The sequence below is a fragment of the Chanos chanos genome, chromosome 15 (genome assembly GCF_902362185.1).
Source record: "Chanos chanos chromosome 15, fChaCha1.1, whole genome shotgun sequence".
Classification (NCBI taxonomy): domain Eukaryota; kingdom Metazoa; phylum Chordata; class Actinopteri; order Gonorynchiformes; family Chanidae; genus Chanos; species Chanos chanos.
This window is the reverse complement of record NC_044509.1, coordinates 5,064,947-5,078,358: the sequence shown is the minus strand read 5'-3', so window position 1 is coordinate 5,078,358 and position 13,412 is coordinate 5,064,947. Positions and strand designations below refer to the sequence as shown.

The 13,412-nt window shown below is 41.4% G+C and overlaps 1 protein-coding gene across 1 annotated transcript in view; it reads right to left on the bottom strand.

Annotated features, from left to right (window-relative positions):
• Window positions 1-11,768: 11,768 nt before the first annotated feature.
• ca4a (carbonic anhydrase IV a) overlaps window positions 11,769-13,412 on the bottom strand; it is a 10,248-nt gene continuing 8,604 nt past the window's right edge. The window contains exons 5-8 of the mRNA XM_030793067.1: window positions 13,132-13,224; window positions 12,934-13,000; window positions 12,605-12,768; window positions 11,769-11,948 (exon numbers count right to left, since the gene is read on the bottom strand). Of these exons, the coding sequence (XP_030648927.1) occupies window positions 11,769-11,948; window positions 12,605-12,768; window positions 12,934-13,000; window positions 13,132-13,224 (504 nt within the window). The remainder of the gene's footprint in view (window positions 11,949-12,604; window positions 12,769-12,933; window positions 13,001-13,131; window positions 13,225-13,412) is intronic.

Sequence of the window (13,412 nt, the reverse complement as noted above, 5' to 3'; positions counted from 1 at the left end):
ATTTCACTCTAGAGAGCGCACACTCCACCCTGGAAAATATGCACTCTTCTACCACTGAGGAGTACTGACCTTGCCCTTTGAGAGTGACACTCAGCACCACAGAGGGATATCAGTGGACCCCCCCCGAATTCAGCACTCCAGTGACTAAGTCTGAGACAACATTCATGTGATGTTAATGTTTAAAGGAAATGTAATATTCACACATTTAGTAAAGTTAAATAGACAAAAAAAACCAAAAAACCTTTTTTGTTCGTTGTATCACCCATATTACAAATGACTCTACTCTACAGTTCCATGTGTAGTGTTTGGTTCCCTATACCTGCCTAAAACTTCCCCCAAAACAAAAGTCACTGTCCCTGTTTAGATCACTCACCACTCACAGACTGGTCATGTTCAGTGTTTACACCTGATCACTCAGCGGCTTTTCAGGACACATCACACTCAGACTTCCTCAATTGACAGCCATCCTCTCAAGGTGTGTGATCACATTTGACTCCTATGGACTGCACACTCAATATTTTGGAGTACATACTCAACACTCAAGTGCATACTTGACCCCTTGGTGCCCACGTCTCTGTGTGTGTGTGTGTGTGTGTGTGTGTGTGTGTGTGTGCGCTCAGGACCGACTGCATTCTGTCAAACCCAGTGCTACACTGCCACAATATATCAAGTTATACAGAAAAGGAACGAAGTGCTCACTCAATAGATTGTCTGTTTTATGAAGTGTAAGATTACACCAACTGTTCTGTTTTGTGCTGACTGCGAGGACTTGGCATAATTTTAATCGTAATTCAGTAAACTTCTCTGTATCAGTGTGAATGGAAGCTGATGGTTTTGCCGGTGTCTTCAAGTGAAACTGCAAATGGCAACTATAGTATAATGTAGTACATTAACTTTACTGTCCATTTCCCATATACATTCTTCTTACAGTCTTTTACAGTCTCGGAAAACTTTTTTTTCTTTTTTTTTAAAACAAGATCCCTTTTATCGTTGTTATCGGTTTTGATGTGCGTTATCGGACAACTATGTAATGTGGCGGCGATACAGAGGGTCTTGTCATTGTTAGATTACTCGTAAATCAAACAGTTTGCCTTCTCAGTCAGACCACTTCGATACGTGTGATGTATTTTATTAATAAAATGATGACAACCGATTGATAAGAAGTTGTCATAATTGCCAGGCAATATGAATAATAATAATATGAATAATTGATCGATCGAACAGTAAAAGTCTTTGAAAAAGTGTAGTTAGCCAAGGGGGAAAAAAGTCCTCACTGTGGCACGGAATGACAAATTCTGTTTTTAAAGAATTGGTTAAGATGTGGCATCTGTTGATTTCTTTTATGCGTCTTCGGTCGCTTACTGTCCTCTAATCATAAAGCACTTTACATCATTGAGTGACAGCGCCAAAGGAGACCGTTATTCAGAGCTTACGCAAGTAAAGTTAGTGTCTGGTTTCTCAGACACAGCACAGTATAAAGTTAGGGAGCTTCAACACTGTAGATTGTCTAAAAGGAATTGTTGCCTGCTTACGACAAAGTAACTTAATTGAAACTCCAGCTATTTTCTTTGGTTTGAGTTCCGCCGTTGGCTTTAAAGGAACGACTGATCTGTTGATCAGTGTTGGTGAAACGAGGCGTTCGAGGCATTTGTTTTTAACATTTTTTTTTTCATCCCGTCAGATGAAACGGACTTTTCTTTTATAGTAATAATAACAGAACATATTTCACATTGTCTAATAGGGTATAAAGTTAGTATATCTGCTGGACTCTTGGAATGATTTGGACATGGATTACAGGACATAATCAGTGCGTATGTCAGAAAAGGCAGTATCGTAGATTTGTAGCACACGTGTACCGCAAGGAAGCTTAAAATGGTCCTTCCCTTCCCGTTTATGAGCCGTTGGTCTCGCTAGCTTTTGTCAGTATTCTCTCCAAAGCTTCCTTAATCCAATCAGGCCGTTGGCAACGTAAACATCGCATTAGAAACAGTGTGTTTTTGTCATTTAATGTCACAACAAACCTTATTTTAAAATATGCCATAGCTTTAAAAATAGAGACAGAGAGAGAGAGAGAGAGAGAGTTTCCTTTAATTGCAGTAGTGATGGTTGGCTTTTCCACCTTCTTAAAAGTTTTTCTTTTCTTTTTCATTTTGTTCACTTTGACGAATGGGTGGTGTTTGTTTAACGACTTTCTCAAGAGCAACGTGAAAAGAAACCCCCCCCCTCTCCCCCCGGCACGGTTACACCGTTAAGCGTTTGTCTTGCCGTTATTTCTGTGTTGGTATGTTGAAGGTGTCTGATAAAGTTGTATAGACAGTTTTACAAAGTTAGAAGATTTATTACAAAGGTTTATTTAGCTGGCCCGACTTTTATGTTAGAGCAGTGCAAGACTGGGCTGCCTACTTTCAAACATCCTCACTGAAGGGGTAGTATTGGAACATTGACTCTTTTCAGTGAACAGAAAAAATTGTAATCCTTTGTTTAAAAAAAAAAAAAAAAGGCCAGCTGGTTTTGGTTAATTCTTCCTGGACAGTCATTGTGTTGACACAATCCTCAGAACACCAAAGAAAAAAGTGATCATGCTGGGTCATTCAGTGGGTCATTCAAAGACAGTATTGTAGTTAAACTTTTTTTTTCCTTTTTGGCCAAATTTTTGACCAAAAAAAAAAAAATTTAAGCAACTTTTTGAAATTGCAAAAACTCTCTGAAAATCTGTGAATGTTTTTCAATAAAATGAAAATAATTACAGTAGAAGAAGAGGTCATAGTCAAACTGGAGGTCACTGGAAAGTGTTATCGTCTGTAATAAAAAAAATGCTGGTTATGAAGGGGCAATGTGGTTACATTTGCAGCTGTCTCTTAAAGCTTCAGTGAAAGCACTGATTACTCAGAAAAATCACAGAAAAACAGAATTACCAGATATAACTACAAAGCAAAACACTTTGTACAGCAGATCTATCTATCTATCTATCTATCTATCTATCTATCTATCTATCTATCTATCTATCTATCTATCTATCTATCTATCTATCTATTCTTTCTGTCTGTCTGTCTCTCTATCTATCTATCTGTCTGTCAGTCTGTCTCTCTATCTGTCTGTCTGTCTGTCTGTCTCTCTATCTATCTATTTATCTATCTGTCTGTCTGTCTCTCTATCTATCTGTCCGTCTGTCTGTCTGTCTGTCTCTCTATCTATCTATCTATCTATCTATCTATCTGCCTGTCTGTCTCTCTATCTATCTGTCTGTGTGTCTGTCTGTCTCTCTCTCTCTCTATCTATCTATCTATCTATGTATTAGTTTGTTATTTTGCTGTTTTGCAGTGACTGTTTGGCTATATGTGTTGCCGTTGTTCAATGCGGGATCACTTCCTGAAATCAGCCCAAACGCTCCGTGCGTTGAGCGCTCCCGACGATTAGATGTTCGGAAGCGAAACTGAAGCCCTGTCACAGACAAACGAGCAAAAGTCTAGCTTTCCCGGAGCATCCCACACACGTCTCCCTGCATACCAGCCACCGTGAGGTAATTCACTTTTTATCAATTCAGAGCATGACAAGGGGAGACTTCCTAACCATCCATGCTGCCAGATCTCTGTCCCCTTTTCAAAGTCCCGTCCTCTGTCTTTTCAAGGATGTTTCAGTGCCTTGCTGAGAGTGTTTCCTCCACAGATGTAAATATTAATGTTAAAAAGGGAAGAAACTCTTATTTTTCTCCTGTGGAGTCATGAAAATGCTTCGGGAGCGAGAACCAAAACATGGTGCGCCTGTTTACTTTCCCACCAGCCCCTCCGTTTGTATCAGAAAATAAAGCAGAATAATAGCAGTCACGTGATCTAGATTCTCCTGGGATTGGGGGGGGGGGCGGGGGGGCGAAGGAGGGGCTAACAGATTTTAGGGAAGTTGGGGTGGGTTTTATCAGTGGTATCAAGGGAGCTATGATCTATTGGTTGCACCCAATTATTGTCGCTATGGCGTCTGGAGGACCAATGAGTCATTTGATGCGATTTTTAGAGAATGGAAAATGAAAAAGGAACACCCCCCCCCTTCATTGGTGATCTCACCACAGATGGGATCAAGGAGGAAAGACAGGCAGACAAACAGAGAGAGAGAGAGAGGAAAGAGGGAAAATTCAGTGGCAGATAAGTTAAAATACATGTGTGAATACTCAGGTTAGGCTTAGCCCAGGTCTGTCGCTTCAGTGATGAGAATTTCACTGGCTGTCAGTCACCTTCTGGAATGTTCTGAGTGTCACAGACAAGCCACGAGAGTAACCCTAGAGATCAAAGACCCTTCTTCAAATTACAAACGCATTCAGACTTGGCCGATATTATATTGATTTTAAAAATGAAAGCACCTTGACGGTGCTTAGCGTGCATGAACGTGGTTTGTAAGTATGATACCTGTGTACAAAGGATACAGCTGAAGTAATTCACTTGAATTTACATATTCGCGACATGATCGTCTGAAACCTGATCCTAGGTCTTGAAGAGGTTACAGATTTCTCAAGGCCTGAACAAGCCATTTTCCTTTTCTGACTTCTGTCTTCGGGACAATAACTAACGATGTTGTCAAAAACACAAAGGACCCAAGCAAGTTGTTCTTTTTTTTGACCCCCCCCCCCCACCTCAGCCACCCCCACCCCTGCCCCTTTCTCTCTTCTCCCCCACCCCGCTTCGCCTCCAGCTCCTTGAAACTCCTGGTACTCGAGATACCTTTGTTTCGGGGGAACGAGACCCATCTTTCAACCCAGTGTGACTGGTCCTTTCCTGTTGATCTAACCGCGCCGGGTGGTATTTACTGAGTCCTGTGGAGCCGCTAGGTGACTCACTGACGGCTCAAACTGTCTCCCTTCAGCTCAGGGACTGTTTACTCTGTTTATTTATAAGTTGTTCAGGGGGACGGTGCCTGAACGCCCACGCGGACGCGCGCAGGTGACCTTGGGAGCTGTGAGAATAACTGTGTTGTGATGTCAGAATCGGTTTTTCGGTGAGACACTTGAGACGTGAGCGGGGTGTAAATTGGTTTGAATGATTTTGGAGTGGCTCTCTGTTCTTCTGACCTGTTGCTGTTATGCACATGCTTTTGCTATCTGTTTCTTTCTTTCTCTCTCTCTCTCTCTCTCTCTCTCTCTCTCTCTCTCTGTCACACTGTTTTTTAAAGTCATTTTCCCTCTCTTCATTGTTATTCCCACAATTGTGGTCTGTCACATTAGCAAATGTATTGCTCTCTCTCTCTCTCTCTCTCTCTCTCTCTCTCTCTCTCTCTCTCTCTCTCTCTCTCTCTCTACCCCATTCTCCCCTTTCATTGTAGCTGGTGTTGTGAAGACCATTGGGTGCAGGAATCATTCGACCAAGTGTCTTTTCCTGTCTTTAACAAAGAATATCTCAGAGCTCCGCTCCCTTATCTGACTCTGCTGTTACTCAGCCACCTCCATAATAACCAGTCCCCGCTAATCCCTCTCACTTTACTCCAATCTGATGTTCCTAGGGGGGATTAAGGTGGTTAACCTCTCACTTACGCTGACTCTGAGCAGCCTAGATCGAAGACAAGTTTATTTGATGTATTGAATCTCCTGTACACACACACATACACAGAGAGAGAGAGAGAGAGAGAGCGAGAGAGAGAGAGAGAGAGAGAGAGAAGTGTTGAGATGAGTGATTAAAACAGGCCAGTCCCTGCTGGGAATCAGCATCATACTTCACAGTAGGTGACAGAGGGTGAAGGATCCACTTAAACACTCATACAGACAGAGAGACAGAGACAGAGACAGAGAGACACTAATTTTACCTAAACGTAAATATATTTAATGTTTCTATACATATAATACATGTAATGTTTATATTCGTATTTGTTCTGTAGTATCTGTGTTTATTTTATGTAAGTTTAAGTCTATGTAAGTTTTCACACAGACATTTAGATTTCTTGTTCCGCGTATGCCTTATCCTTTGGATGACTGCTGTGGCAATGCAAATGCCTTATTTGTCATGTCAGTAAAGCACTTTGAATTGAATTGAGTTAAAATTGAATTGAACGAGAGAGAGAGAGAGAGAGAGAGAGAGAGAGAGAGAGACAGAGGAGGGGGGGAGACAGTGTTTTTGAATATAGTACATAACACAGTAACATGGAGCCTATTCAAGGACATTTGGACACATGCATATGAGAAAGAGAGAGAGAGAGAGAGAGAGAGAGAGAGAGAGACAGAGGGAGGAAAAAAACAGTGTCCTCTTAAAGGCGGACATGTTGTTTTCTTGGGAGGATGTATCACATGATCTGAAGACAGTTTATTCAGGTCATGGGTAAAAGTTGAAGTCTGGGTGAAAAGACAGATGTGTAAAAATGCTAACGGAACACTTCTGTGGTGACCTTTACCTAAACAAGATTGGCGAGTTGACTTCCTGATGTGAGTGCTTTGCATATCAATAACTTGGTGGATTTTCTGTTTTATTGTAGCTAGCTATGCATGTTGACAAAAGAAATGAAACCCCCTCTTAAAGTTTTTTAAACCTTTTAACGAGATATATTCAAAACATGGTGCATGATGTTTTGACATCAACATATAAGAAACCAAAGACCTTGGTCACAAAATAATTTCATCTTTGGTAATAAAATGATCGTTTACGGGACTCATATCAGCTGCTTTGTTTCTGAATTCAAACTGTGAGTCAGATCAGTATAGATATATCACATCTACACTTTATAATGTATGTTTACCCAGACAAAAGGTGGTTTCACATCACAAAATCACAATTCTCGACCGCACGCAAAATGTTTTCGCCCCCTCGATGTCGAGTTTTGAGAGGTGAAAGGGACACAAGCGGGTCACTCCTTTCAGCCGTCTTGTCATTTTCAGAGGTGCCTCTCACTTAGTTCTTTGGGCAGTATCGGATATGCTTTACCGCCATAAAAATGCATGAAAACAAAACCCCCGCTTCTCCTCGTCGGGCCAGCTCCCGTTCTCCGACATGCCCTTTGGCCCTTGACCTTTTACCTTATTCACTGAGACGAGAGAGATTGGTTTTGTGGAGTGTTTCAAAACAGCACGGCAATGAAAAGTTGGAGTAAGAACCCATAAATCGGGCTGATGGACGTCCTTGGTATTTTGGTATTGCGTTTATAGCGTAATCGTAAAAAAAAATAATAATAAAAAGGCTGGCGCTGCGGATAAAACGGGATGTGATGGCCTTCAGAGGAACTGACTCTACTCCACGATCGCTCTCTGCGTGTATTATCTTTAATTTGCGCTTACACACACACACCCTTTTGGTTTCATTATGTGTGTCTTTTTCTCCACGTCACGTAGGCTCTTCTCTTAAACCTGTCTGGATGCTTCAGCGGTAACGTGTAAACCTTTGGCCTTTCTTGACCGTTCCCTTTTAGACCGCATTCATGGTAAACACGACAGGGTGCAGCTTTGCGTTTGCCCCTTTGCTCGGTTCTTGTCTGTTTCTAACTTTGACATGTTTATCACCGTTGACTGGAAGCCAAAGGGAAATTAGAATCATGTATCTATAAAATGAACTGGAATTGGCTGCCACACACCATCTGAGAACTCTGCTGTACAGGTTTATGATCTGCAGGCAGATTTGTTGCTAAATCAGGGACCTATCAATTTGTGAATTGCCCCCATTACAATGGAGGAGGGCTGGCTGTAACAGGGTTGATTGTATCTGTGACAGGGCTGACTACGTCCATCAGTAAAGCCTATAGGTCCTTACAGTGCTACAGCTTTATGGTTTAAATGATGATCAAGTATCACTTTTATGATAGATTGCATAACTATGGTTTTCAGTCATAGCAGAGGATAATCTGATTATCTGTTTATGAGCTGCATAAATCCCAGAGTGCCAAAACAGTTTTTTTCTTGTTTTTTTTTTTTTTTCGAAACTCATCAACATTCCATCTGTGAGAACAGGTTTGAGCGATAACCAATAATCATTACTCTATTCTTTCTTTCAGTCTGTTAGCATGCCTAAAACTCCCATCTCAACGTACATCTTTTTAAGCTTTATCTTAAACAAACTTAAACTGGTAGCCGATCCAACATTTAACACTCCGCCCCTGGCCGCTAACACTGTTTTGGTTACAGACTCGGGGTGTTTGAATTTTGTGTTTAGCCCAGTTCTTTCAGAAAGTTCTAGACCTATAGAGAAGGCCCCCCCCCTAACCTTCTCTTTGACTCCTTGTTTTACTCTGCTATCTGATTGGCGTCTTGTGGGGCCAGGGAGAGAACTCTCTGAAGCCTCTGGTTTCACCTGTGGAGAATGAGGGGCATTGTTCCCCTGCCCAGGCCGCCGTGCCAGAGATGAGCGCGGCTGAATTACCGCACCAGACATGGGGCGACGTTCCCTTTTGATCATTTCTCTGGGAGGAAATGACATCCAGCTAAATGCACCTTTACTTCTCTCAGATGTACAAATGTCCACCCTGTCACACTCTCTCTGTCTCTTTCACTCCAGTCTTCATTCAGAGAGAAGACTCTGAAGAGAATCTGAGAGACTCTGAGAGAAGACCCCCCCTCCCTGCGCTGAGGGATGAGGAGATGGAAATGGAGCTCTCTGTTTTTCAGAGGCTCCCTGCTGTTTCTCCCCTCACTGTCCACCCTGTCTCAATAGGTCTTTTGAGTCCACTGTGACTTCTGTTTTGGGAGAAAATAGCACATCTCGGGGGAAACGTGCGTGTTTTAGAAAGCGGCTGCTAAACTCTAGGGGAAAGAGTTTTTTGGTTAAAGATACGTTGATTCCTCATCTGATACTGAGGCTTAAAGGCCAGTGGCTTTGGTCTGTGTGGAGTAGAAAATACAGCAGAGCACCCAATTACTGAAATTCCCGCATGGAGGATGAGGTATTTTATCTTTTTTTTTTTTTTTTTTGTCTAAGTGGACGGTTTAGTGTGAGTAGTAGAAGTACTTTATTGGTCACACACACCAGAGCCTCTGCATTTAATCCGTCCTGTGCACCAGTGAGCAAGCAGTGAGTACACATAGGAGTAGTTGCCCATCCTAGTACACATGAGGAGAACACAAGGAGAACATGCAAACTCCACACAGGAAGGACCGGGATTCGAACCCAGGGCCCTCTTGCTGTGAGGCAACAGTGCAGTGCTAACCACTGAGCCTGTGTGTGTGTGTGTGTGTGTGTGTGTGTGTGTGTGTGTGTGTGTGTGTGTTTTTACTTATGCCGACTGAGTTTCTTGCTATGAGGTTTTACATTCTCTCTCTAGCTCTCTCTCTCTCTCTATCTCCCTTTCTCCCTCTCTATCTCTTTGTGTGTGTGTGTGTGTGTGTGTGTGTGTGTGTGTGTGTGTGTGTCTCAGTGCTGACTGAATTTCTGAGGTGGTTTGAGTTTTTGGTTCTCTGCTCTGATACAGTCCCTTGCATCCAGTATAAATCAATTAGAAACGGATTATGGGCTTGTTATCTGTTGCTGTTCTCTGAGTGGAAGACTGAAATTTGTACAGAAATCTGAGATACCTGCAACGCAAGAAAAGTCCCTGATAAAACAGCCACACATTTTTTTTTTCCTCGCTCTACAAATATTATCTTTTGGGCAGAAAGATCTTAGAGTGTGAGGACAGAAAAAAATGCTGGGATGTTTCACTATGAAAAGACAAAGAAAAGATGTTAGTCTCTTATGCTGAACATCCCATAGCTCAACAGTATTTTAGATTTGCAAAGAGTGCATAAATGTTTGAGTGCAGATGTGAGTGTGTGTATGTGTGTGTGTGTGTGTATGCATGTGTGTTTGTGTGTGTGTGTGTGTGTGTGTGTTTGTTTGTGTGTATTTACAAACTGCTGTTCACTATACACTACTGTTTGTTAAAATATTAAAACCAAGTATGCCTCATCAATGTACCACGATGAAAAAGGCAATTCAGTCGTTTATTGCAGAATTATTCTCAGTAAAGTTGCAATGATTTTAAATTTAGCATCACAAGCATGTTCATCACATTCCATTGATAAACAGACTAAAAACATGCCTTTCAGGACATGTTGGAGAGAACTGCAGTGATATAATTGTCATTAGGCAAAGAAAAAAAAGGAGATTTGATTTCTTCTTCATTGTGCCCAATCTCAAACAGCTGATGATGCATTAAATTCAATTCCACCCTAATCTTCAACTGAAATAATAAAACCAGTGCTTTATATATTATACACAGACATAAATACATAAACATACATTACACAGCTTATACAATTAAAAAATAATGTTGCTCTGGTGCATCATGAAACAACGGAAGTAATATATTTTCCTTGTTTTGGTCCGCACGCAAAAAAAAAAACAAACAAAAAAACTTGCCCTTGTACACACAGTAGTAATGGATATGTTTTACACTTGACTTACAATAGAGGATATAGTGCATAAAGCAATCATTTCACTGGGCTCCATTCAAATATCAGATTCACAGTAAAAAGAAAAAAAAAACAAAACAAAAAAACAAAACAAAACATAAAATTCAGTGCACCTCGAGCCTACAGTACAAAACACAAACACAAATCATTTGTTTCGAACATCAAACCTGGACATAGATATCAGCCACTGGGACAGAGAGAGAGGCAGAGAGAGAGAGAGAGAGAGAGAGAGAGAGAGAGAGAAGTCTTAAGAGGTATCTTAGATGCAAAATTTGCCGCTCTGGTTTGGTTTCAAATGGATAGAGTCGAGTATTATGGGAAGTCTAAGGACCAACATGTGGACACTGGTTACGTATGGATGTGATTAAACTAAGCATATTAATATCATTCTACATTGGTAAAACCATTACTGTCACTGTGGTTTGTAACTGACAATGCATATCTATTTGATTTTACACTTGAAATCTCCCTGAAGAGTCTTCAGTTCTATCCTGCACTTCCCTATAGGAGTTCTCTCTTTCTCAATTTGGAGGTGTTACATTCCCACCCCCCTCAGAGTACATATCCCAAAACTATGTGTTAAAATGGAAGTCATTTCACCTATGGTCTATTCTGAGCACAGCAGAGCGCGAATGGGGTTTCGACCTCATACCTGACCTCTGGCATTTCCATCGTTGTCATGGCCTTTTATGTGACAGTCAGGAATGTTCAGAACAGCATTTTATGAAGGTTTACACTGACTCCCCACACCATTTCACATATTCTGTCAGCTTAACCACACGCTGAAGACCTCATAAATAAAGCTTAACCATAGCCCAGGAATGACCATGTGACAACCGACTGCTCTGTGCATGTGTGTATGTGTGTGTGTGTGTGTGTGTGTGTGTGCATGTGTGTGTGTGTGTATGAGTGTGTGTTTTGACTTGGCAAGGCTTCAGAGAAGATGGGGTTATGCCTCTTTTACCTTTCAGATACTTTGACGGGGGGAAATCAACAGAGAGAATTGAGGACAGCCTCTATTGTTAGTAACAAGAATAAATCACTGTTTCCATCCAAGCCATGCGATACTACCACGTCACAAGTTTGTCACTGCTTCAGAAGTTAAAGGTCACCTCAGTAGTGTTTAGATTTCAAAGTGCAGTTTGGTAGGATTCAGATTTAGCTAGCTGCTGTTGTAGAGAGAAAGTTCTAGATACCAGGCTTGTGAATCACGGTCAGCCTCGGTTCTAGGGCAGACGTTTGGCATTTAATGTGTTGCTGCTTTCTGAATAAAGGCTTTTACAGAACATAGTGTGAGGTGGCTGTAGACTGTTTCCACTGTTTCTGTTTTGGTTCTGCTGGTTCCTTGGTTCAGTGAGAACTCAGTGTGTTCATGCATTTGTTATGGCGTGGCCCAGTTTTTGGGACGGGTGCTGGCATCCCTTTAGTTGGGCCGTGATAGACCCAGAGTGACAAACAGAGAGGCGACCAGAAGACCCACGCTGGCCACCACCACCGCGGTGCCGGATCTGTAGACGACCCGATTGTTACGGGGCTGAATGGGCCTGAAGGTGTCCACCATTGGTTTTCCGTCGTGGAATCGGAGACTGGAGAATGTCTTGAGCTTTTCAGAGGATGAGACGAACAGTGGAATTAATACATTTGGCATTAACAAATTATCGATATACTTTGTGTTAGTTTGTGATATCTCTTCTTTATACAACCGATTGGGAACAATTCCAAGATATGTCTGCCAACTATTTTCATGCAAAGTCATTGTGCAAATGTCTCATCCAAATTAAACATTAAAGTGGCAATAAATGAAAATGTTCTGTGTGTATTGTTCTTGCAGCATAATGGAACATCCTAAAACAATATAGAACATTATGAAACATTATGGCACATTATGAAACAGTACAGAACATTATGGAACATTATATATGGAACAGTATATAATACCTGGAGCACTTTGTAAATGCTCAAACATTGCATGGCCCTCAACATACACTTGCTATCATTTTGTTCTCGCAAATGTTCTTCTATGAGGTTTCCAGTGTTCTGAGGACTCACTAGATCTTTCTCTAGTTAAACTGCTAGCTCGACAGAAGCCACCAGAGTTATGAATGACAATATGAACTCTAGGAGTTCAAGGAGTTCAGAGAGTTGCTGGTTTTGTGAAGACCAGTATATTTGTTCCAAACACACACACACACACATGCACACACACACACACACACACACACACACAATGTAGGGGCATCTCCTGTTTCAGTTTCCTACCTGTGTTCTGCTGAGTGGAATGGCATGCTCAAACACAGTCCATACCACTGACTCGGTGCATCCAGGGGTGGTCAGAGAACCTTCGTAACGGTAATAACTTGTCATGTTTCCCGGCGACAAAGTGAGACGCTCCAGAGAAATGGAATTAAGGGTTGTGTTCATAGCTGAGAAAGAGGAGAACAAGAGAGAACAATTCAGAAATCTTTTTTCCTTTAGTATGTACACGTGTGTATGCATGTGTGTGTGTGTGTGTGTGTGTGTGTGTGTATACGTGTGTCGGCATTTGCTCTGATCATGTGACTATTTTGTGATAAGGAGTTGTCACTCACAAGTGTTCTGTATTTTTCCCAAAGCCTGCACAAAATCATCATATCTTCTGTTGGTGCTGCTTGATTCCTGATAGGGTTAAAAATAAAAAATTATTATGTTTGCACAATCAGTTTACACAATAAACTACGTAAACTTAAACTTAACTCCACATAAACTTAAATGTGCTCAAACTTCTATCGCAGAGTTTCATATCAGACCTCATAGAAGAATCCAAGGACTGCAACTCCAGTTCTGTCTTTGAGAGCGTCGGTCAGAGAAGAGTACTTTTCCTTCATATGTACGATGTGCAGCTAATGAGAACAAAAGAGAGAGTGAGAGTGAAAGCGAGAGTGAAAGAGAGAGAGAGAGAGAGAAAGAGAGAGAGAGAGAGAGACTTGAGTGAAGTGGCATTAGCAAATACTACTGTTACTATTTCTGACTGGACTGGTTCAGTATTGTGGAAACAGTCTCTCTCATGCATGTTGTCATAACATTAAAA